This window comes from Chanos chanos, chromosome 6, assembly GCF_902362185.1.
Source record: "Chanos chanos chromosome 6, fChaCha1.1, whole genome shotgun sequence".
In the NCBI taxonomy this organism is placed as follows: Eukaryota; Metazoa; Chordata; class Actinopteri; order Gonorynchiformes; family Chanidae; genus Chanos; species Chanos chanos.
This window is the reverse complement of record NC_044500.1, coordinates 20,521,483-20,547,250: the sequence shown is the minus strand read 5'-3', so window position 1 is coordinate 20,547,250 and position 25,768 is coordinate 20,521,483. Positions and strand designations below refer to the sequence as shown.

Sequence of the window (25,768 nt, the reverse complement as noted above, 5' to 3'; positions counted from 1 at the left end):
CACACCCCTGTTCAACAAGTAGGCTACTGTCTTCAGGGCTCTTGGCTGAATGCCATGGACAGACTTAACAAAACTGAAAAGCAATAAGTCTTTAAAATGAAGAAAACCGTGGGAGGTTTGGAATACATGCTTACAAGATCTAGTGTACATACTGTAGTGAGAGAGGTCATCCAGGGATCCTTTTTGTCATGGTTTAAACTGTGTCTAACACAAATGCCAGACTCACAGGTAACTGTTATGGAACTCTGGCTAACTTCAATGGTCTAAATAACGCACATTTTGATACAAAGTCCGATTTTGGCATAACAGTCTGTAGTTGGTGCTCCTACAGGCTTATAACTATGTTGTAGTTACAGATAGCAGTGTGTAGGTGCCTCTGTGGGGTTTGGGGGTGTGGGGAAGGGACGGGGGTGGGGGGTTCAGTACTCCTGAAAGGACTGCAGTGTGAAGCTGTAGACTGTGTGGTGGAGTGGGAGCGCAGTGTGAAGCTGTAGACTGTGTGGTGGAGTGGGAGAGCAGTGTGAAGCTGTAGACTGTGTGGTGGAGTGGGAGAGCAGTGTGAAGCTGTAGACTGTGTGGTGGAGTGGGAGTGCAGTGTGATGTCATTTAGACTGTGTGGTGGAGTGGGAGTGCAGTGTGAAGCTGTAGACTGTGTGGTGGAGTGGGAGTGCAGTGTGAAGCTGTAGACTGTGTGGTGGAGTGGGAGTGCAGTGTGATGTCATTTAGACTGTGTGGTGGAGTGGGAGTGCAGTGTGAAGCTGTAGACTGTGTGGTGGAGTGGGAGTGCAGTGTGAAGCTGTAGACTGTGTGGTGGAGTGGGAGTGCAGTGTGATGTCATTTAGACTGTGTGGTGGAGTGGGAGTGCAGTGTGAAGCTGTAGACTGTGTGGTGGAGTGGGAGTTCAGTGTGAAGCTGTAGACTGTGTGGTGGAGTGGGAGTGCAGTGTGAAACTGTAGACTGTGTGGTGGAGTGGGAGTGCAGTGTGAAGCTGTAGACTGTGTGGTGGAGTGGGAGTGCAGTGTGAAACTGTAGACTGTGTGGTGGAGTGGGAGTGCAGTGTGATGTCATTTAGACTGTGTGGTGGAGTGGGAGTGCAGTGTGAAGCTGTAGACTGTGTGGTGGAGTGGGAGAGCAGTGTGAAGCTGTAGACTGTGTGGTGGAGTGGGAGTGCAGTGTGAAGCTGTAGACTGTGTGGTGGAGTGGGAGCGTAGTGTGAAGCTGTAGACTGTGTGGTGGAGTGGGAGTGCAGTGTGAAGCTGTAGACTGTGTGGTGGAGTGGGAGAGCAGTGTGAAGCTGTAGACTGTGTGGTGGAGTGGGAGAGCAGTGTGAAACTGTAGACTGTGTGGTGGAGTGGGAGTGCAGTGTGAAACTGTAGACTGTGTGGTGGAGTGGGAGTGCAGTGTGAAGCTGTAGACTGTGTGGTGGAGTGGGAGTGCAGTGTGCAGTTCTCTCTTTCTCTCTCTCTCTCTCTCTCTTTCTCTCTCTGTGGTGGAGTGGGAGCGCAGTGTGAAGCTGTAGACTGTGTGGTGGAGTGGGAGTGCAGTGTGAAGCTGTAGACTGTGTGGTGGAGTGGGAGAGCAGTGTGAAACTGTAGACTGTGTGGTGGAGTGGGAGTGCAGTGTGATGTCATTTAGACTGTGTGGTGGAGTGGGAGTGCAGTGTGAAACTGTAGACTGTGTGGTGGAGTGGGAGCGTAGTGTGAAGCTGTAGACTGTGTGGTGGAGTGAGAGTGCAGTGTGAAACTGTAGACTGTGTGGTGGAGTGGGAGTGCAGTGTGAAGCTGTAGACTGTGTGGTGGAGTGGGAGTTCAGTGTGAAGCTGTAGACTGTGTGGTGGAGTGGGAGTGCAGTGTGAAACTGTAGACTGTGTGGTGGAGTGGGAGTGCAGTGTGATGTCATTTAGACTGTGTGGTGGAGTGGGAGTGCAGTGTGAAGCTGTAGACTGTGTGGTGGAGTGGGAGTTCAGTGTGAAGCTGTAGACTGTGTGGTGGAGTGGGAGTGCAGTGTGAAGCTGTAGACTGTGTGGTGGAGTGGGAGTGCAGTGTGAAACTGTAGACTGTGTGGTGGAGTGGGAGTTCAGTGTGAAGCTGTAGACTGTGTGGTGGAGTGGGAGTGCAGTGTGAAACTGTAGACTGTGTGGTGGAGTGGGAGTGCAGTGTGATGTCATTTAGACTGTGTGGTGGAGTGGGAGTGCAGTGTGAAGCTGTAGACTGTGTGGTGGAGTGGGAGTGCAGTGTGAAGCTGTAGACTGTGTGGTGGAGTGGGAGTGCAGTGTGAAACTGTAGACTGTGTGGTGGAGTGGGAGTGCAGTGTGAAACTGTAGACTGTGTGGTGGAGTGGGAGTGCAGTGTGAAGCTGTAGACTGTGTGGTGGAGTGGGAGAGCAGTGTGATGTCATTTAGACTGTGTGGTGGAGTGGGAGTGCAGTGTGAAGCTTTGGGTGAAATGAAGACTATGTGTTGATTTTTTCTCATGTCTCTCATGAGTGTGGAGTGTTGAATCATGAGAACGTGGTCATGTTAAGCTGAATGGAGATGTTGGGCAGCGTGTTGGTCGTGTTAAGCTGAATGGAGATTTAGGGCAGCGTGTTGGTCGTGTTAAGCTGAAAGGAGATGTTGGGCAACATGTTGGTCGTGTTAAGCTGAATGGAGATGTTGGGCAACATGTTGGTCGTGTTAAGCTGAATGGAGATGTTGGGCAGCGTGTTGGTCGTGTTAAACTGAATGGAGATGTTGGGCAGTGTGTTGGTCGTGTTAAGCTGAATGGAGATTTAGGGCAGGGTGTTGGTTGTGTTAAGCTGAATGGAGATGTAGGTCAGCGTGTTGGTCATGTTAAGCTGAATGGAGATGTTGGGCAGCGTGTTGGTCGTGTTAAACTGAATGGAGATTTAGGGCAGCGTGTTGGTCGTGTTAAGCTGAATGGAGATGTTGGTCAGCGTGTTGGTCGTTTTAAACTGAATGGAGATGTTGGGCAGCGTGTTGGTCGTGTTAAGCTGAATGGAGATGTTGGTCAGCGTGTTGGTTGTGTTAAACTGAATGGAGATGTTGGTCAGTGTGTTGGTCGTGTTAAGCTGAAAGGAGATGTTGGTCAGCGTGTTGGTCGTGTTAAACTGAATGGAGATATCGGGCTGCGTGTCGGCATGCTGTGGTCAGTGTGTCTCTGACTGCCAGTAGATTTGAACAGACCACACAAGACAGTTTTTAGGTCCTTTCTATCTGTCCATCTCTTTCTCTCCCTCTCTTTCTTCTTCTCTCCCTCCCTCTCTTTCTCTTATTCTTTCTCTCTTTCTCTCTCTCTCTCTCTTTCTCTCTCCGTCTCTCTACGACACAGCCTTCTATACCACAAAGCAAGAAGGCCAGCCATGCGACTGCTGACTGCCCACGTATTTAACAGTGAAGTCACATTAGGGGATTTCCTCTGTTTGATGCTTCACTTTTCACTTCACATTTGCATGCAATGCCTGCTTGCACACTCAAAAAAATGTCGATAGTCAAAAAATGCTTGCATTAAAACATCAACCTGTTTCACACTGCGACTCTTCTGTTATTACTTTCCCAGAACTGATCTCATCTTGCATTTGAAGTCTTCTGTCTACCTGATGTTTGATCAGTGAATGTTGGTTTTAGTTCTTATCTTAGAACAGCATGTGTCTAAAATAAAACAAAACAAAAGATAAAAAGTAAGAATATCTAAGGGCACCAAGTTTTTCAGGGTGATTTTAGGTTCTCACAGTGGTTGTGGATGCTGAAAGACTACCTGTCCTTGTTCAACTGCATCTGAAATTCTGTGTCTTAAAGAAATTCATTCTCTTACATACATGTCTGGTATGGCTTGAACAAGTGAAAGAGTTTTTGTTTGATAATTAGTATTGCTTGAGAGGAAATATGGCTTTGAATCAGCACTTAAATATAACCACAAACTGATGTTCCAGCGCATAACCAAACCCTGTTTTTTTTTTTTAGTTCACTAAGCAGTTTCAAACACTGAAAGAATAATTTCATACTGCCCACCTGAAAATCACTCTGATCTAGGTCTTGTCACCCTCCACAGGTCAAACTGGTGAAGTACATCTGCAAGCAGTTACAGTGTAAGCAGAGGGTGCCAGACAGTGAAAGGTCGGCAGAGTTGGACAATTATCCACACCTACGGGACTGGTTTTTCACCATTAACGTCAGGCCTGAACTCATAGAGGTAATGTATATGTTTGTGTATTTTTTGCAGATATTAAAAAAAAAGAAAAAATGAATTGATGGTCTGAAAGCTCAGTGCTGTGTGCTCATTAGCATGCTATTTTCAGTGATGAACTCTGTTAGCTCTGCTGGACTATCTATTATATACTCTATCAAGTCATTACATTTTCCAGAACCTTCTGACAAACTGCCAGAAACTTTTACTGTGGCCCTCTGACCTTCTGGGTCAGTGTTCTCCTGCCAGGCTGGTTGGCAGGGTTCTTTGCACTCGTGATTGTGCCATGTTGAGAAGTTGGCATGGAGTATGATGTCAAATTTTCCAAAGATCCGTCTCACAACAAAAAGAACAGAAGAACAAAAGAGGGGCAGGTTCACTTTCGGTGTCCTCTTTTCACTGACTGGTAAAAACAAAAATGCAAAATAGGAACAATATTGGACACAACATGGCTAATTCCTTAAATAAATAATATTAAGATATAAGAAAGAAGCGAACAAATCTAAAATTTTGCAAACCACGAGAAAAACAACATCTCTGAAAGTACGTACTCAGTCATATGTCATTCCAAAGTGTTAAAATAAATAAATAAACAAATAAATAAATAACTTTAAATGAAATCTACAGCACACCTTTAGGTAGGACACAAACTCAGTTTTTAGTCCCTCCTTAAGCTTTGAGGTAGTGTCATAAATTCAGTTATAACAGGCAGAGGTGGTATGTAAACAAATTGAAATGGGGATCTTCAGAATCAACACTGGATCAGTGAAATATTTGTCAGTATTTTTTCTTCTCTCAGACTGCTAAATGGACCGCTTTGTTCTTGTCGTAATGGGAAATTAAGCAAGACAATGCTGTGTTTCTTTGGAACGGTATAATTTATGGCTAAAAATAAGCTAGCACTGAAAGAAGATCTCCCAAGTAGAGTCAGAACATCAGCTGTTGTGAGAGACCAGAATCAACAAACAGTGGGATCCAGGTGTGTCTTGCGTCTGTTTGTGTCTCTTATTACACTGTGCACAAGTCACCACTGAAGATCACCTGTTCTATTAAAAATATGGCACGGTTTGTGTGTGTGTGGGTTTGTGTGTGTGTGTGTGTGTGTGTGTGTGTGTGTGTGTATGTGTATGTGTGTGTGTGAGGGAGCGAGAGAAAGAGAATCTTAGAAATCTATACATTAGAAACTGAGTTAAAGTTATCTGCAGATCTGTAGTGTACAATAAGAGAATGTCAGATGTTGTAGATGAGTGATGGATTGAGAAGGATTGTGGGAGGTGAGACAGAAAAGTTGGTGCTACTAGAGCCATGTTGCTGACCAGCATGGCCCCTGTCCTGTCGCATTCCTGACCTCCCTGAGCCACGCACACCGATCTCACTCCTAATCCGCAGAATGTGCCAAGTCAGCCCCTCTGCCCGATTCTCAGTCGTCAGTCTATTTTTACACCCCTGCCAGGGGGCTCACTCTCTCTCTCTCTCTCTCTCTCTCTCACACACTCACACACACTCACACATTGCCACAATCAACTGGACAGAGCAGGATTACACCCTAACAGACAAGCTTGTTTACCTTCATTTATACAAGGAAAAAAACAGGGAATAAAATACAGAGAGAGAGAGAGACAGAGAGAGCAAGAGAGTTAGTGGTTTTTCTCCCACATAGGGGGATGAGCTGAGTCTCATTTTGCTAGGCTTGTGGTCATTTGTGCGAATGGAACATCTGAAGCAGTGAGGTAGGCCTTCACGGTGTGTACACGTGTGTACTGGTTTTCTGTTTGTGGTTAAGCCCTCATAGTGTGTTTGTGTGTATGTGTGTGTGTTTGTGTATCAGTCTTATCCTCCCCCTCACAATGGAAAAGCAACCACATTTCTTAGTTGTGCCTCTTCAGACTATTATTTCTGCTTTTGTGCTCTAAACCTTTCCCTGGCTTTAGCTCAATAAAAGCTATTCATTTTCTCTGGATACATGCTCTGGGATTCACTATGCACACTTCTGTCACACACACACACACACACACAAGGCATGACCAGTAAACAGCCTGTTTTGGAGTGGAGAATTCACAGTGGGATACATGGAAAAGCTCCAGTTCTGTATTCTCCGTCCAGTTGTGTGTTCTCTGTGACTTCTCCTCAACTCAGACGTGATACGGAGAGACCCAGGGCTTCTGGCGGCGACAGTTACATGTCCACATGGAAGCCGAGTGGAATGCTCCCGTGGGCACACGGGATCAGACTGCTCCCTGTGTTAATTATTTGCATGTTTGGACAGTTTAAGGAAATCATTTTCACAGTAGTGCCAAACCTCTACGTTTTCCAGTATTTTTCAGTACTACCAGGAAAACCACATACTGTTGGGAAAAATCTGCTCTGACAGGGAAGAGGATGTGCCAAGCGCTCTCGGAGAGTCTTGCGGCTGTCGTTCTATAATTGACTGTGGCTTGTGTAACAGCACAGAACGATTATCCGTCCATTCAGTCATGAATGAGGTGACTGGGCTGTGTGGCATTATGAACCACAATGGAGGGCAGAGTCATTTTGACGCAATTGATGTTTTTTTTTTTCTTTTTTTTTTGGTTTGGTTTTGGTAGAACAAGCTTAGTCTTGTGCCCTTGTAGCTGTCTAACTCTCACAGTGTAAGCAAATGCTCGTAGATTTGAGTTTGGCGAGCGGCTGATGAACTGAGAATAACGCTGTGCTATGTTCCTGGTCGGAAGAGAGATGAGTCACTGCAGTGAGTCAAAGCACAGTTCTCAGTGCGATCTCTGAGAGAGCACGAATGAGTCACTGGTTAATGAGCGATCTCGCAAAGCTCTGTACTGGTGGGATCTCCTATGCTTTCATCCAGACTTTCAATCTAATCCCAGACCAACAGAACCGGGGAGGGGGTTGAAACCCATGTTTTGAGATTAATGGGGTTTTTTTGGGGGGGGGGGGTGACTTTTAACAGCCCAAAGAGCAAAGTCTGTGGAGTAATAATAGCCCTGGGGTGACGGAAATTGACGAGAGCTTCCAGAATTGGGTCACTGCGGACCGGCCGCAGATTAATGGATAACTTTTCGGACTGGTTTCCCAGGGCAGGATTAAGAACTGCACTGAACTTCATTTTGAATTCAGGACCTTTGTTCACAGTGCAGAGGGCAGTCTGAGTCTAGCTCCAGTCTGAATGATTGTTTTTAAAACAGGAAGTCAAAGGTCAAAGTTGAGTGTGAGCGCCAGAGTCTCCTGGGCGGACTGATTCAGAATGCATTCATGCTCCGCCAGCCGGTGTCTGCTCGGGTACGGCTGCATCCTTTAGTTTTTCTGGAGGAAAGAGAGGAAGAGTGAAAAAGACAGAGTATCTGTCTTAACAGATCCCTTGTTTCCTGCACCACACTCACAGCCCCCTTTTTCCTTTCTTTTGTGGCCTTATATGGAGCTTAACCAACATCAGCCCACCACAGAGATGGGTACCTGTCCAGCATCCATATAAAAGTGAAGGAAGCTTCATCCCATTGCAAGCTAACCACACACATCCTCCTCAACCAGGCCTCTAGCCAAAGCACAGCTTGATAATGTAACACACACACTCACGCGCACACACACACACACACACACACACACAGAGACACAGACACACACACACAAACATACACACTCACACACACACACACACACACACACACACATACACATGCACACACACACATACACGCACACGCACCAGGACGTGTGATTGGCCTGGCTGGTTAAGTTGAGTGGCTGTGTTGAATTGTTGTGGAATGATGTCACTCAGGCTTGTTTCATTGGTCCATGGCTCCAGGCAGAGGGAAGAGGGCAGACGGAGCAGCATTGGGGGAGGAACGGTGACCATATGACTTTTTCAGACCACAGAAACACTGGAGTGACGCAGTCAGCTGGAGATACTCTGACCGGCTAGCGCATCAGGAGGCAGACCGTTTGACTATAGGTGTGTGTGTGTGTGTGTGTGAGAGATAGTGAGAGAGAGACGGAGAGTAAGAGAGAGGGAGAGAAGGAGAGCAGAGTGGGAGGGGAGAGAGTGAGTAAGGGAGGAGGAGGCTGTGAGGAGGGGAGCAGCCCTCGTAGCGTGACTCTCTTCTGTTAAGAGTGACTGACTGTGCTAACCTTGTCCTGGACATGAGAGAGAGGACCGGAGTACTTTGATTCCCAAACAACATCATGGTATTGGATTTTACAACCTCTCTTCTCAACTTCTGTTTTCTGTTCTGTTCTCAACTCTTTCTTCTCCTGGTGTTTCCTGCTTGTCTTAGAAAGTTTTTTTCCAACAGGACTAGCTAAACTGGGCTCTGGTTGCGTTGTGTTAACTGTGGTAATGAGCCACCGGTGATGTGTTTGTATACAGAAAAGCTTCTGACAGGCACAGGGAGTGAAAGGCAGCAAGTTCGTCTTTCTAAAACAAGACACTAACATTTGGAACGTTCTGATCAGTAATCAGTGTAGCTTACCATTTATTCCCTATTAGTTTGTGTAGACAAACTGCTCAGTTTATGTCAGGTGGAGTATGTGTTTATTTCTCTGTGTTGGTTTTCATGGGCAGCGTTTTGCTTACTTTAGTTTCCACCTGCTCCCAGCAGTGAGCTTTTGCTTCTTATTCAGTCGCTTAGACTGTGGATAAGCATTGTTTTTTCCAAGTTATGAGTTTTGTCTGTCTGTGTGTGTGTGTGTGTGTGTATTTGTTGCTGTGGGTCTATGTGTGTGTTTTTGTGTGTGTGTGTGTGTGTGTATGCGTTTCGGTGTGTGCTACCAGAGGTTTCAATTGAGGCTGTTTATGTGAGTGCCGACAGGGAGTATCCATTTCTTAGGTGCTGTAATTGCACTGTTAGCTTAATGATTTGTGAAGGGTGCTTTCCTGTGTGCTACAACCACAGTGGGTGGTCGACTGTGTGTGTGTGTTATGGGGTGGGGATGGCATACGTATCTGTTTGTTGTGCTCCTGTTTGGTAGAGAGAGAGAGAGAGAGAGAGAGAGACTTGCGTCAGTTGGAAAACACAGTGTGGAAGGGCAAGTCCAAACATTACCTGGGTAGTGGTATTTGTCAGGCTTTTATGCAGTGTCAGTGTGCCTTCGCCCTGCCCCTCAGTCCTACGCTGTCTTTCATATTTACACATATTCTTTTTAACTGTTTAACTCTAAACAGATGCTCTCGTGCACTTACACGTACGTGTCTCTCTCCAGCTGCTTTTAAGTGTGTCTGTCTGTGTCTGTGTGTCTGTGTGTGTCACCAAAGCATTCCTCTCTAGTCTTTTTTACACACACACACACACACACACACACACACACACACACACACACAAACAGAATTTACTCACTATAGTGTATTTTACAATCTTTATGTTGGTTCTTGTGTGTCACTCTTTCATGTTTTCCTGTCTGACTGTATAGACTCAGTCACTGTACAGACTCAGTGAATTGGACATCACACACTGACTCATTCTCAGTCAGTGTGTGTTGTCCTGACCCAAATCTCAGTAAGCGTTTGGACTTTGCATCTGATGTTGTATGGTGAGCTGGTGCAGCCTGTTAGTGGAATGGACAAGATATCAGAGCCAATCCTCTTAGCTGTTAACACATGGGGTCGTGCTGCAAGTTTAACTGAGTGAACTGGTTTCTCTCTCCGGCCAGCCCGTGACTGCTGTAGCTTTCCATGCGCTGAAGTCTACACTAAACTCTCAACACAGACTCCATAACAGGATATGATTCATATTATTAGCCCAGTGCCTCACTCAAATAGGACTATAATGCCTAAATAGATGATTTTCTCATGACTGAATTTCAGAACCAAATTTTAACTCTAAATCTGTCTTTCCTCGGAGCAGCCATGAACCATGACATGCTACTCGGTAAATGAATGAAAACATTACTGGAGCCACCCCTTCTCTAACCCCTGTAACACTTGGTAGTGTTAAACCGGAATCTGACACTGGGCAGTGTTGAACCGGAATGTTATTTCTGACTGGATATTTGTCCGGTTTACTGTAATATCCTTATTACTGACAGCATGAAGGTCACAGCTGCTTTCTCAGGAATATGTGGAAATCACACTTTCATTGGAAGGAGGGATTCAATTCAGTTTTTCTCTCTGTTTGAGATGAGACATTGTTTCTCTTTCCCACATACACGCACACCCACATGCATGCACGCACGCACACACACACACGCACACACACGCGCACACACACAAACAAACCCATACTCACCAACACACTCTCTGTGTCAACAAGATACCAACCGCGAGGTGGTTCCCCACACACACATATATGCAGACACAATGGAACAAACCACACTTGTCCAGCGGGTTTATTTTTAGCATCAAAAGGGACGAAAATAAAACAGCGGTAAAGACTGGAAAGAGAGTGGAAAACTTAGACTAGAATAAACTTTGACAGTCTGTGGAGTGATTTTCTCATGTGTCTGTGTGTGTATGTGTGTGTGTTTTTGTGTGTGTATGTGTTTTAATGAGGTTCTTAATTTGACCTATTTTTCCTCATACCGGAAGATTCTAACTGGATGTGTTTTTTCTTTAACAAAACTTTGGTCCAGTTGATTTGGTCATTTTTCTTAGCTTGGGTTTGACTTGATTTCTCTTTTAGAAAAATTACAGCCACTTTTTTACAGAACATATTTCAATAAAAACATGAGAGATTTTTAGGTCATGATTTCACAAGCTCTATTAAATGGGTGCAGCTTTGCTTATCGTGTATGACTTTCAGTGCAGAGACAAGATAACTTTAAACACTCATGTTTAAAACCTCGCTGCGGTAGACAAGAATGCAAGGAAGAATAGTCTTCGCTGTGGTCACTGCAAAAATGTTCTGAGTCCATTTTTGGTTCAAGCGTATAATCTAAACTTTTTTTCCCACCCCTGACATTCCAACCAGCAAACTAAGACAATGTGGTGTGGTTTATAGTCAGCATTCCTATATTAAAGGAGTGATTACACACACACACACACACACATCCAATTGTTTTTTCATCCAGTTGTAAATCTCCCCTTAAACACACTGCTGGCCCCCGAGATTCCAGTCCCCGTCACATGTCCCTCACCTCATAGTGTCCCTTCCAGTCGTCTCCATGGTAAACAGAACAGGCCACAGAGATGAGGGCCTGTCGCCAGGCAGTGGCAGGGCCAGGGGGAGGGTGTGTCAGGTGCGTGTGTGTGTGTGTGTGTGTCTGACGCCATGGAGATGAGGGGACTCAGGAATGCAGTCTGGGAGGAAGTGTTGGGCTCTAAACGAGTGCAAACCCTCTCTTTCATTCTCTGCCAAGAGCATGGACAGCTGCCAGCTGAATGCCAGCACAAGTTTTAGGGGAAAACCTCCTTCCCCCCCTTTTTTTTTCTTGATCACACATATATGACCTTTAATCGCCAAATGAAAAAAAAACCCCACATTCATTCATTTCATTCTCTGGCCAATAAAAAGATGTGTATATGAAGTCAAAGGCCTTCCTTTACGCAGCTCACTGTTCATACCTCGCAGACCCGGCCCGGATGGTCAGGGCGACACGCAAGAAACGCCCAACTTCACTGTCCAGTCTGAAGGCCTGTGTAACACAGCTCAGTGATTGGTTGGCATGCCTGCCTATGGACCAGCACCTCCCAGCTCCCAGTTTCCCATTACACCGCATGTTTTTCATCCCAGTAAACAAACAACCCTGGGCTAGGTCCTGGCTCCCAGTGAGCTGGACACAGAACTTGCCTTTTCTTTTTCTTTTTTTTTTTTCCGTTTTCTTTTTTTTTAGGAATATTCCATTTCGCTATAGTCTGTAGATCGGTATGTCCCATTTGCATGGCAGAGGCTGCGTGCATTTGGTCTGACGGTACCTGTCAGTCATAGTTTGGCTTTATTCCATAACTGCAGCCATGAGGTTACCACCGGCTCAGTCATGCAGCCCATGCCATGTGTGCAGGCCTCATATGTGTCTGTATCAAATGAACTCTGCCTCTCAGCACATTCCTGCGTGTTTAAACGCAGCACGGCCGTGTAGACGCTGTGTCAGAATTCTGACTCGTGGCATTATGCCTCAGGATGTGACAAGCTTGGGTAAAAAGGAAAAAAAAGAGAGAAAGATAGAGATTTGTTTTTAATTCAGAGCACAGAGGGGGTGTGGCTGTGTAATAATGTGATAAAAGTATGAGTAACTACAATGAATACTGCAGAGAAGATAAAGACAATATATTATACATGATATAAAACTGTCTCGGTGAAGAGAGTGTGTCTCACATCCTGGCATTGACTGTGTGTGTGTTGTTTATGTGGGTATTGGTTTCGACACTTGTGTTTCACTTTACTTCTCTATTGCATGAATTCATCTGTAACCACTTTACCTTGGACACTGGCTAATTTAGCGATGAGAGATATTAAAAATGATACAGGTCAACACAAACCTGCAATGGCCTGGTGACCTGCCCAGGGTGTTTCCCCGCTTTTTACCCAGTGAATGTTGGGATAGGCTCCAGCACCCCCCATGATCCTAATTAGGCTAAGTGGCTTTGAAAATCAATGAATGTAAGGTCAACACAAACCCGCGTCTCTCTCTCTCTCTCTCTCTCTCTCTCTCTCTCTCTCCCCCTCTCTCTCTCTCTCTCACCCCCTCCATAGGCAGTGCCTGTGAAGTTATCCCTGGATGCCTTGTTGCAGATGTCCGGACCTCAGGTGCAGGACACGATGAGGAAACTGGGCTCCAGCTCGGAGGAGTGCTCGCGGATCACTGCTGCCCTCTCCTGTTTAAAGAGCGCCACAGACACAGGTCGGTTGACTACAGGGTTTTTCCTGTTTAAAGAGTGCCACAGACACAGGTCAGTTGACTACAGGGTTTTTTCCTGTTTAAAGAGCGCCACAGACACAGGTCAGTTGACTACAGGGTTTTTCCTGTTTAAAGAGTGCCACAGACACAGGTCAGTTGACTACAGGGTTTTTTCCTGTTTAAAGAGCGCCACAGACACAGGTCGGTTGACCACAGGGTTTTTCCTGTTTAAAGAGCGCCACAGACACAGGTCAGTTGACTACAGGGTTTTTCCTGTTTAAAGAGTGCCACAGACACAGGTCGGTTGACTACAGGGTTTTTCCTGTTTAAAGAGCGCCACAGACACAGGTCAGTTGACTACAGGGTTTTTCCTGTTTAAAGAGCGCCACAGACACAGGTCAGTTGACTACAGGGTTTTTTCCTGTTTAAAGAGTGCCACAGACACAGGTCGGTTGACTACAGGGTTTTTTCCTGTTTAAAGAGCGCCACAGACACAGGTCAGTTGACTACAGGGTTTTTCCTGTTTAAAGAGCGCCACAGACACAGGTCAGTTGACTACAGGGTTTTTCCTGTTTAAAGGGTGCCACAGACACGGGTCAGTACTGAGATGGGTCAGTACTGAGAGAGGTCAGTACTAAGACAGGTCAATACTGACACAGGTCAGTGTTGAGACGGGCTAGTCCACTGCAGGTTTCCCAGAACAAACCCTGCTTCACTGAACCTCACATGCGTTTGAAAGAAGACTATTTACAGTGACAGTGCATTGCTTACACCACTGCATGGGGACTGGGACAGACTGACTTTATGCCCTCGCCTAATGCAGAATATGCATTTAGGATAGGATTTGGGTGAAATAGTTCCTGTGACATAGCGTGTTCTCCTGGTGATGGTTGTCCTGTTTGTCTTGCTGTAGGTGACGACCTGAGAGAAGACGGGATCCCGTGGATAGCTGAGCCGACCAGGCGCGACAGTAGTACCTTGAACCCCCCAGACCAGCTCTCCTGCCCCCCAAGGTCCCCCCGCCCCCGCCCCCGAAGCCCAAACCCAGCGTGTCTCTCCGCACCACGCTCCGTGTCTGTGTCGGCTGTACCTTCCCCTGACTTCCAGATTCCTCTCATCCACACCTGCGACGCCCTCTCAGACCCTTTCCCCTCCTCCCCGCGGGTTGTCCCCGCCCACAGACAAGCTGCCACGCCTCCCGTCACACCACCCTCCAAGAAAAGAAACCAGCTGACGACACCCCACACACCCCCACCCACTTCTCGGAGACTGTTACAGCTCCTACCCAATATAACCTTGACACGGAGCAAGAGCCACGAGTCCCAGCTGGCCAATCGTATCGAAGAGCCTGCCACTCCCAGCAAGTATGTTCACGAGTTTAACCAGGACTGAAAACAGTACATTTTCCCTTAAAGAAAACCATCTTCTCCTCACACGCTCTCATACTATTTAGGTCTTTTGTTTAGACATCTGGGCAGGGCTCCAGACTGTGACCATTTTTTGAGAGTGTGCGAGTTAAAATTTCACATGGTCGGATTTGTGTGAGTGCTGATGATCGTTAGGCAAATGAGAACCATGCGAGAACCAATCAGTTCAATGTGTGTGATGTGTTTGGTATGAAAAAAGTCTGACCAGGATAGTGGAAGCTAAAGGCTACGTGGAGCATGAAAACACGTATGATTAAAAGATGTATGGGCAACCCTTTGTGCCTACTTCAACAAGGGTTGTTCTTTACATGTTACATGAACTTAGTCGGGGCCAGAGTGTAGAACAAACTCTCTCAATGGCTCCAGTTGGGGGAAATGGACCACTGTAGACCTTCAGTTAAGCTCTCGAAATTTTGAGCTAGGTGACAGGCGACCATGCCCCAAGAGCGAAAAGTGGTTGGCCGAAATTCGCCAGGTGACCAAATCATGTCCTGTTGTGACCAACTTAGAAAGTTAGTCTGGGGGGTATTCCAGAAAGCGAGTTTAGTGAAAACTCAGAGTTAGTTAACTCAGAGTAACCTCATAATAGAAGAGTCCTATGACTTTGTTTTGCTAGGAGAATAAAGCCAGAGGGCTCCTCTATTAGGAAGTTTACTACTTTGAGTTAACTAACTCTAACTCTAACTCTTTTCACTAAACCCGCTTTCTGGAATACCCCCCTGGAGCCCTGCTGGGTTGAGTTCAGGTATCTTTTCAACAAAGAAAATGAACTGAATTGAGAAATATTCATGTTAAATTATGGATGACTTAACCATATCCATTTCATTCCCTAATTTGTCTGGCTGAAATTTAAGGAAGACTAACCCTGTGAAGTGAATATTAGTCTAGCATTTACCACAACGTGTAGAATTGTCTTATCAGTTGGATCTTTTTTTTTCTTTTTATTTAATGAATGACATGACACTGCTGATGTTCTATGGTAATGGTTGGTGACGGTCAGTCATACAGAGCTTCTGCTGTTGAGTTTGTTTTCAGTTTAGAGTTGATTAACGCTGTGAGACTGTGAGACATTATCTTGGCTCTGAAACCTTAGCACCTGCTCTGCAGATGGGAGGTGGACTGTTCCTCCAGTTTCTCCACGGCAGTGAGGACCGAATGGAATGAAAATATTCTTCACAGATATGTCCTAAATAAACACACACCTAAACACCAGCCTGAGTCACAGGAATTTGACAGCGCCCCCTCCCACTATGCCTGCTGTCTGTTTGAGCTTTCTGCTTGTCTGCAGAAGGCTGGTCTGCTGCATGTAATCTGCTCTTTTGCCACTTCCTTGAACCTCTTATAAAGCAGAGACAAGGTCGCTTTAATGATGCAGTGACTGAGGGATGTGTGGATCATAATGAACTGAGTGAGGATACAAACACATGTTGCATCATGGGAGTTGTAGTGCCCTGGGCATGGTTTGGTCAGGTCACAGCGAGTGAGGGTCGTTCGCTGGTGTGGCCCGTGTAGACAAACATCCTATATCATCTTCCTCTTTATCTTTAATGTCTTTACGAAGAAGTTCTTCTGAGAGGAACAGATTTCATTCTAGGAAGAAGTTCTGAGAAAGGAGGGGCTGTCGGGATGAGGGTTTTTTTTTTTGTGTGGATTCCTGACATGGTCATGCCGAGGTCAGGCAGCTACGTTAGTCCCTCTGGCATCCACATGCAGGCACCTCCCACTCCCCACTGTACCGGGAAGCCAGACCGCGGCTCTGTGAGGAATGTGAATATTCTGCACAGCAGGCGAAAAAACAATGAACCTCCTGATTCCGCCCTGCTGCATCTCATTTTCAGTAACCTGATTTGATAATTCCATTTAAAAGATTAGGTTGTACTAATTCGATGATGTGATGTAATTTGCTTTATTTGTCATCTGCGTGTTAGGTTTATAGTTCGCGCAATGTCGGAGAGACAACTTTGAGAGAGAGAGAAGAAAACTCTTTCTCTGTATGGGAGCTAAAGCACTGTGTAGTGTTACTGGACCCTTCACTCTTCAGTATTAGCTGATGGATAGAGCTGGTCTGACATTTCCATAGGAACACATGTTGTCTTATGAATGAGAGTTGAGAGAAAACTGTAATATAACGGGACTGTGTTTTAATCTCTGTGAATGGTTCAAGTTAAGTTGACGTGTTTGTGTCCTGCCTGCAGGAGCGGGAAGAAGAACAAGCCTCACCTGAACGTGCAGGTGAACGGTGGGGCGAACGAATGTGACTCGCCCTCTCGCTCCCCTCTGCTCTCCGCTCGCACACCAACCGCCTGTGGCGCCTACACCCTCCCGAACACGCCCACCCTGCTGGAGGAGCATGTAGGGCTGAGAAGTGAGTAGTCCAAGCCGAAACTGTTCCTCTAAACCACAGGCATGCCCGGCAGGCCACTTACACAAATACCGCTACCTCACACAAGTATAAACTCTCTCTTTCTCTCCATCTGTCTCTCCGCCCTCATTTTCTCTTTCTCTCCCTGTTTGTCCAGCTCTAGCAGTCCATAGGAATTCCCCACAGACCACTAGGAGAGATATTGGCCTGGCTGTTACACACAGGTAACTAATCACCAGCATCTTACTTCTCCTGCCCAACAGAAAGTCATTACCCCCTCGCACCTACAAATCTTATCCATATTCAAAGTGAATTACATCATTTTGACATCCTACAACTTTCTCTCTCTCTCTCTCTCTCTCTCTCTTCCTCCTCCTCCTTAAAAAGGTTCTCCACTAAGTCATGGCTATCTCAGACATGCCAGGTGTGTCAGAAGAACATGATGTTTGGAGTGAAATGCAAACACTGCAGGTAAGACTGACACTTCAATGCCCCAGTTATCTCTCTCTCTCTCTCTGTCTCTCCCTTCATCTTCCTTGGTTGCTAACCACTGCTTGCCTTCTTCCAGGTTAAAGTGTCATAACAAATGTACCAAGGAAGCTCCATCGTGTAGGATCTCTTTTCTCCCATGTAAGGCATTACCTCATAAGCCTCTACACCCCTGCACCCAGGGCACAAGATTTACGCCACACAGCTTCTGTGCCACTCTCAGATATGTCTAATGATGTTCTCATTCCCTCCTCTGGCAGTTCCTAAAATCAGAAGAACGGAGTCAGTCCCATCAGACATTAACAACCAGGTGGACAGACCTGCGGAGGCGCCTCAGTTTGGCACCTTACCGAAAGCGATAAATAAAAAGGTGTGATTGGAACGGGATGGTTGTCTGACTAGACCAGACAGATCAAAAACGATGTTCTATTTGCACCTGTTTTTGAAAGGCCACATGTAAAAGTTCTTCAGAATTTGAAAATCGGCTTGAATCTCAGTGTGTAGCAGCCTTTGTTTTGTCTTTTGTCTTAAAAATCGTTGTGCATGTGTGTTAGATTTGTATGATTTGACAGGCCATTGAGAAGGTGTACAAATGCTTTCCACCAATCACTCCATGTTTTTTCCCTCAGGAACATCCCCCGTCACTCAGCCAAATGGACTCCAGCAGTAACCCCTCCTCCACCACCTCCTCCACACCCTCCTCCCCAGCCCCGTTTGGACAGAGCAATCCACCCAGTGCCACACCTCCTCCGAACCCTTCTCCAAAGGGTTACCGTGACAGGTTCAACTTCCCAGGTCAGTGATGTGATTCCTACACTTTTCCTAAAATGTACATTCACGACCAGACCTTTGCCTATTAGTGCCAATAACATCCAATCATTCATCCATTCCTACTCTCTAACATCGTTCTAGCTGTGCTACCTGGATTTCTCTTCTTACCTAGATGCAGTTGTTTCTACCTTATACCCTAGTATGCATGGCTATGTCTGTTCTACAAGTTTTATTACCAGAATTTCAATATTAACATGTTTGGCTAAAAAATACTGGCAGCATATGATGTTGAACCGTCCAATCAAATTCCAAATTTTCTTAACTTCACCAAGCTTATTATCTAGTATGAACCAGCAAAATTGGAGCTTCAGTCAAGTTGTCATGTCAAGTCCCCTTGGAGTTCAGTTAAGGTCCAAGGCCTTACAGTTCTGGCTTCTCATTAAGAACTTAGGAAAACCTAGCTTAGGAAAACCTAGCTTAGGAAAACATAGGGTGTGGAAGCCTTCTGGGATTTTGTTTGAAGTTTCAGGTTTAGTATGAATGTAGCATCAGCAAGAAGACCTTTTTAACTGCCTCTCTAACCTGGTATCTCTCTCCTTCCTGAACTTGTTTGACATTTCTTGTCTGTCCTGATCATTAGCTGCCTGTTACTATCAGCATAGACAACACTTTATCTTCCCTGGTGAGTTAACATTGCTTGTCTGATGTGTGTCTGTGTGCGTGTATGCTTGCGTGTGAATGTGCGTACATGTGTGTTCAAGGGTGTATGTGTGTGCGCGTGTTTTGTGTGTGCGTGTGTGTGTGTGTGTGTGCGTGTGTAGCAATTCTGCTGCTTCTCCTTTCTGCTGGCACTGATTTCCTGAGTGGCCTTTGTGTGCATGCATCTGACAGCACTGCTCTTAATGGATTCTTATGCAGAAAAGAAATCAATGAAAAAAATTATTCTTCTGTCCATAGAACAGAACAACATTGTGTTCTGAAAACTTTCACATCTGTGTGTCATGTTGCTCTTGGTTGTGTCACTGTTGCTTGGTAGTGTGCATTGCCCTCTGCTGGCTAAAAACAGACTGCATTTGTTTGCCCAGTTGGCAAAAGTCACGTGCCGGATCGTAAGTGCTGGAGTTGTTCCCTGTTTAGTTTTCTTTCAAAGAATAGAATTTGTGAATGACTTCTGCAGGTCAGGGCCAATTTAACTGGAATGGATGTCATTTTTCTTTGAAAAAATATTGTTAAAGAACGAAGTTTAAGCTTCTAAAGTAGTGTTCAACTCTAGACTACCTCTGAAGCACCCTGTGTGAGAACTTATGTTGAATCATATTATGTTGTTTCTAACATTTCACGCATGTCCAGATTTCTGTTGTCAGAGTTAGTCAACATTCTTCACATTTTTCAACCATATTCACACCAAGAACGTCTTTCATTCTCCCCCTCTCCAATCAGATGTTCCTGGCTCTTCATATCCGGTCATCTCACAGCCTGATGAGTGTTACAACACAGGGTAAGATGCTTAACCACTGACGGCAGTGTCTGTGGTCTTAATAGGTTCCAGTAGTAATTGTCCCTCAGTGTTACCGATCATGGTACAATTTAAAGACATTTAAAGTCAAATTGATTTTGACCTGTCTTCTCCCTTGTACAGAGACACTGACACAACGGATGGTGAGCTTAGCAAACAGATGTTGGATAAAAAGGAAACTGTGGTAAGTATTACAGTAGGAAATCTACTGGTCAGGAAATGAAAGTCCCACTATGGGAAAAACTGTCACAGTTTAGTCACAAGTGAAAAAGAAAAATGGTCACTCGTTTCAGAGGAGAAGTAAAGTTCATATGTAACAGAGAAGTAAAATATCTGAGATGACACACACACTTATATGGTCACATTTTAATGAAAGGAAAAATGTCTCAACCAATTCAACTTCTACTTTATGTAAACTGAAGTCATCTCTACAGGAGGAATCTATGCCCAGGTTTATCGGAGTTGGCTGAACACTGTCTTGTGTTAGGCCTGCGCATACCTCTCTTCATAGAATGCATTTTTAATGTCAGAGGGGTTACATTACTCTTATTGTTATTGTCTTTCCCTATTCTCATCCCAATATGGAATATCCATTTGCTCTCTATCTCACTGACTTACAGGTGAAGCTACATGACACTGGGTTTTATTTTTAACCATACAGGTCATGTTGTATCATGCGGTAATTCAGTGTCCTTGGAGTAGAGTGCTATTGGCTTAGCCCCATGCAAAACCTGCACTAGAAATAGTTAATTAGATGTGTAGATTTGCATAATGTCTAGATTTACATTGTAGTTTGTGTATTTCAAACGTGTAAATGACTAAGAATAGAGATCTCCCATAGAGTGCATGTAAGCCGGCTGACTGGACTGTTTAGGCAGAATCGAGTTCCCAAAACAGCTCGTGTTCTGATCCAGGTCTGGTCCATGTTTTCATGTCTCTTTTCTCCTCTAGAGGGAGGAGGAAGCGGAGTACGACGAAAACGAAGATCGCGGCGACATAGAGGAGGATGACGAAGGCAGCGTGGGGCGACAGAAGGGCGGTTCGGACTGCGAGCGGGACAGCGACGGCGACGAGCTGGACGACCTGCCGTGTGGCAGGGGTCGCTCGAGAAGAGGACCCATCTCACGCAAAGCCAGCCAGACCAGCGTGTACCTTCAGGAGTGGGCGGTTCCATTCGAGCAGCTGGAGCTGGGGGAGCTGATAGGGAAGGGGCGGTGGGGGAAGGTCCACCGCGGACGCTGGCATGGCGAGGTAGCTGTACGCCTGCTGGAGATCGACGGAAACAACCAAGAGCACCTGAAACTCTTTAAGAAGGAGGTGATGAACTATCGGCAGACGCGTCACGAGAACGTGGTGCTGTTTATGGGCGCATGCATGAACCCCCCACAGCTGGCCATCATCACAAGGTAAAACAGAATCAGAGGCGTTTGGAATGGGATGAAAGTGACGTTCCAAAAGTTTTTAGCCACAGTTGCAGCCGGAGAGGAAAGCTGATCTTACTAAAAAAAAAATTTAGCTGGAGAATCAGAAAAGCTCATCAACAGTTGTAACAACTCAGGTCACTGTAACGCAAGGTCTGGGACAGTCTAATGGCCAACTCCAGCAATGTTTTTTGGTAAACCAGAGTTGCAACAGAAGAGTCAAATTATTAATTTCCAACATTATGTCCCATAATAATTTCCATAATTTCCAGTTTAAACCACAAGTTTAGGATAACATGCCGACATAGGATTAAAACTGGAATATTTTTAATGCTACTTTCATACAGGTAATTAACCCAGTCTGGTCACTTGCATTTAATTGTGATTATGTAGGTCGTATGCTCCCTGGTAGCTGTTTTAAATATGAATCTGGAAGTAAATTTTTATTTTTTTCTTCAGTTTTTGCAAGGGCCGGACGCTCTATTCTGTCGTCAGAGATTCCAAAAATAGTCTGGACCTCAACAAGACAAGGCAGATCGCTCAAGAAATTGTGAAGGTGTGTATTACTTCACCTTCCTGTGGTTCATGCCATAGGAGTCTTTTCGGCTTTGTCGTTTTAAATGACTTGCATTCATGTTTCAGGGAATGGGCTACCTTCATGCAAAGGGAATTGTGCACAAGGACTTAAAGTCCAAGAACGTGTTCTACGACTCAAACAAAGTGGTCATCACAGACTTTGGCCTGTTTGGCATGTCTGGTGTGGTCCAAGAAGGGAGGTGAGACAATACCTTCAATATCCGCATTACCTTTATAATTATCTCAGTCAAATCAGCATTGCTTCACAGGGGAGTCCATTAGTACATTGCTGTGTACAGAGAAATGGGTCAGTCGCTGGAAACTGAGCATTAGTGTACATGTGTGTGTGCTTGTGTGCTTGTGTGTGTGTATGTGCGTGTGCGCATGTGTTTGTGTGTGCATGTGCATGTGTGTGTCCAGGCGGGAAAACGAGCTGAGGATACCACATGGTTGGATTTATTACCTGGCCCCTGAGATCGTGCAGAGGATGGCTCCAGGGACGGGTGAGGACCGTCTCCCTTTCTCCTACGCCGCCGACGTTTACGCCTTCGGGTAATTCTGCGCTGCACTACACTACTCTCTCCTCATCCTCTCTCACTATCACTGCAGTCCGATCTCTCAAAGAAAACCCCAACATGGTTTGTGTCCTTAATTTGTCCGGTATTGCATTCCTATCTTAAATGGCCTGTGGTTCAGCAATTAACAAACCTTCTTCTCTTGGCTCTAGCCATTTTATAAGTTTGCTCCCTCCCTAAACTAGCATCCATTACTGTGCTGATGCTAACTGAGGACTTAGTTGACTTTTTAGCTATGTGACACAGGTCCTGGAGCCAGAGCAGAGTGTCTCATGTAGCATTCTCATACCTGCTAATATCAAAGTAATATGTGTTCAGCCCGTTCCCCTTCACGGCAAAAGATGACGAAGTGACCAGGTCTAACGTTCTTTCAGAACCATCTGGTACGAGCTGCAGGCGCGAGACTGGCCCATCACCAAGCAGCCGGCCGAGGCCCTGATCTGGCAGGTGGGCAGCGGACAGGGGGTCAGGAAGGTCCTGTCTCAAATCAGCACAGGCAAGGAGGTGACGGTGAGTGGAACACAGGCACAGAAACCTGCTCTCTGTACTGGACTGGTCCGGACCGAACCAGTCCGGAGAGCGTTGTTCTGTTCACAAATTCCTCAGTGTTGTTATTTGGTGTTTGTTTATTTACCACTTAACTCAACTGAGATTAAAATATCTATAGCTAGTGAGACGTGACAGAAAGGAGGTAGTACTGGCCTATGACTTTAATGTACAAGAGCTAAACTCAGACGGCGCATTCTAATACTTTCATTTTTATTTTTAAAAGCTGAACTGTGAATGTGCAATCATCTCGAAATTCTTACAGTGAAACCAAGTTAAACCTTTCAGGACCAAAAGAGATGTTCTCTCCCTCTGTATTGATGTTTTGGTTTACAGAGTGGCTGTTGCTCTTTGAGCGTCTTACTCAAAGAAACAAAGAGACTTGACATAGCGGATGACGTTGACAAGTAGATTTTGTAAATTGTTATAAATACCAGTTTGGTTCTGGTTTGTGGCGGAGTGTTAACTCACATCGTTCCTTCTCTGTTTTGAAGGAGATCCTGTCGGCCTGCTGGTCGTATAACCTGGAGGATCGGCCCACCTTTACTGTGCTATCTGATCTGTTAGAGAAACTCCCCAAACTCAACCGCAGACTCTCCCATCCAGGACACTTCTGGAAATCCGCCGAGTACGTATCCTAAGAACCGGATGGGGGTCTGGCTGACGGACCAGGGGGTCTTTTCCGCGTCACTTTTCATCCAGATACTGTGTTTGATGCTTTCTTGTGTCTCAGAGGGAGACGCAGTGCATGGAGTCAACAGAGGAGGTGTTCATATATAGCCCAGCAAACACATCTTAGGTACAGCGCCCTGTCTGTTGACTAACTGGTAGAATAAAACTGACTACTTAGAATCCATTTATGCTGGGGTTTTTCTGTTTTTTGGTTGTTTTTTTTTTTGCATTTTTGGTAAGGTTTTAACGTTGAATGTGAAATGATTACTCAAGCTGAAGAAGCTGATTTGTGTTCTTAGTATACTATGGCTGTGAAAAGTTTTTTTGTTTTCTTTTTTACAGGCAATGGTGATTGAACTTTTAGATTGAGTTTTTCTGACCTAGAGTAAATCGTCGTAGACACTGAGAGGGCTGTGTCCGTTCCTCTTCGGTCAGTTTATTTGTCAGTTGTCCTGTAGAGCAGGAGGGCGAACCTTGACCCCAGAGTAACTTTTAGGCCAAACTGACGCAAACACTACTTTCTGAGTGAAGTGTTTAGGATCCCTGCAAATCCCCAAAATAGTTGAATGGCCTGTAGCCTATTTGTTGAGGATATCTGGAACAAAATCTTACTAAAGTGTTGCTCTTAAGGAGGAGCTGCTGAGGTCAATGCAGATCATTTAACTTTCTGTAATCTCCTTAGAAAAACAGTCAAAAAGAGAGAAGGTTTGAGAGTTTGTGTGGTTCTCACTGACAGGTAAAAAACAAACAAACAACAACAACAAAAAGCCCTCTCCAGACAGTACTTCAGTTGGGAATTGTGTGGAGTCTCATATATGTATATGTTTCTGTTTATTTGTTTGTGCGTGTGTTTTTATGTTCGCCTTGGCTGGGGTCCGCTCTCGCTCTCGCTCTCTCTCTCTCTCTCTCTCTCTCTCTCTCTCTCTCTATGCTGGTGCTGCTGGATTGGTATGGTTTGCCCCCTGTTTCTGCTGACTCGTCCCCTCCTGTTGCACCTGGATGACGTCCCTCCTTCTGCACCTCCACTTCCATCTCCGCCTTCTCCTCCATCACTCCATCGCTGTTCTTCCTCTGTTTGTTTTCTGTTTGTTTCCTGCTCTCCTCTCTCATCATTTCATCTGTCCAAATGAATAATTCAACTTCCTCTCCCTCTCTTTTTTCTGTTGTTTTTCTCCTTCTTTCCCTCTGTCTTTGTAAAGTTCTTGGCATCATCATTGTTTGAGAGAGGACTGTAGTCAGGGACTCAGATCTCGCTGTCCTTACGTTTACAAATAAGAAACCCCTGACTAAGCAGTGACTGTGAACCATATCAGAACTTTACCTGGTTTAAGAAAAATTATGCGATGGATCAGTCTAGAAACGGTAACCAGTAATGGTTATTCTCTCAGTCTATTCTCACCTGCTGAGGTTTTCCCATGTGATGCTTATGGAATTGATAATATATCGACTTATTGCTGCTTAAAGACTCGCTGTGTTTGTGGTGTAGTTCACAGAATGATTCACAGAATGAAACTGAAATATGAATATGAGCTCAAAGTTCTGGTTCCTGTCTGTGCTGGGTTCGAACATTTGGTCAACCTGCAGCGTTCCCCTCCTTGGTCTTCTCTTTTTTGCTCTCTGTCAGGTTTCTCTTGCTTCTCCTAGTTGTGATGTCGCAAAGGTGTTAGTTTAGCTCTGCCTAGCGATACAACCTTCGCTCTAAATCTAAGGCCCCTAACGAACAATGTGACTTTGCTGTCACTCATCAACAGTGTGGCTACGCAGTCAGACAAAACCTAGTGGCAACTCTGCAAAGCGGATGTGGTCCACAACCTTTGTTGAGCTTCAAGAGGAGGATGTGGCACCACAACACGCTAACTGCTAACTCCTGAATGCCTTCTTGTTCCTGTGCAGACAACAAACATCTTAACTTACATTGACATAAAAATGTTTCCAAAAATAAAGTTTGTGTTAATTTTGTGGTGGAAGGTTGTCAGAGCAAGTCAGTGTTCTAAAACATCAGGCAGAAATTCATAACTGTAAACTCAATGCTTTTCCTTTCTCCTTATGTCTTTAGTCCACTCTCTGTGCATCGTAGCCCTCTCTCCAGGCTTCTTTAAAAAGGCTATCCAGATAGGGGATGGAATGGTAATCTAATACTTCTTGTAATCCAGCCAAAGATTTCTTGGGCATCTGGTTGTGTCATATAGAAATTCTGAGAAAGAGCTGGACCTGAAAGAGATTGAGTAGTGTGTTTTCCGTGGCAAACTCTTTCTCTTCTTCTCTTTTCTTTTTTTTTTCTTTTGGTTTACACTGTCCTTGTCTGGCCTCAGGAAGAAGAGCTGTTCAATCACAAGTCATCTAGGCTCAAAATGACACAATGAAGAGAAGAAAGTTCTCATTTTCAACTGTGATTCTGTGATTTTCCTGTTAGTGACCTTCTATGCTTACTTAACGTAACGCAGTGTTTCTGTACTCCAGTCTTGAGGA

At 45.3% G+C, this 25,768-nt stretch overlaps 1 protein-coding gene across 1 annotated transcript in view; it reads left to right on the top strand.

The window, feature by feature from the left end:
- LOC115814184 (kinase suppressor of Ras 1-like) overlaps window positions 1-23,306 on the top strand; it is a 32,745-nt gene extending 9,439 nt beyond the window's left edge. Inside the window, exons 2-18 of the mRNA XM_030776917.1 lie at window positions 4,050-4,190; window positions 12,800-12,947; window positions 13,858-14,308; window positions 16,567-16,736; window positions 16,897-16,957; window positions 17,121-17,204; window positions 17,302-17,363; window positions 17,483-17,592; window positions 17,852-18,017; window positions 19,434-19,491; window positions 19,633-19,693; window positions 20,461-20,915; window positions 21,390-21,486; window positions 21,573-21,706; window positions 21,927-22,058; window positions 22,456-22,591; window positions 23,122-23,306. Coding sequence (XP_030632777.1) covers window positions 4,050-4,190; window positions 12,800-12,947; window positions 13,858-14,308; window positions 16,567-16,736; window positions 16,897-16,957; window positions 17,121-17,204; window positions 17,302-17,363; window positions 17,483-17,592; window positions 17,852-18,017; window positions 19,434-19,491; window positions 19,633-19,693; window positions 20,461-20,915; window positions 21,390-21,486; window positions 21,573-21,706; window positions 21,927-22,058; window positions 22,456-22,591; window positions 23,122-23,268 — 2,613 coding nt within the window. The 3' untranslated portion in view covers window positions 23,269-23,306. The remainder of the gene's footprint in view (window positions 1-4,049; window positions 4,191-12,799; window positions 12,948-13,857; window positions 14,309-16,566; window positions 16,737-16,896; window positions 16,958-17,120; window positions 17,205-17,301; window positions 17,364-17,482; window positions 17,593-17,851; window positions 18,018-19,433; window positions 19,492-19,632; window positions 19,694-20,460; window positions 20,916-21,389; window positions 21,487-21,572; window positions 21,707-21,926; window positions 22,059-22,455; window positions 22,592-23,121) is intronic.
- The last annotated feature ends 2,462 nt before the right edge of the window (window positions 23,307-25,768 follow it).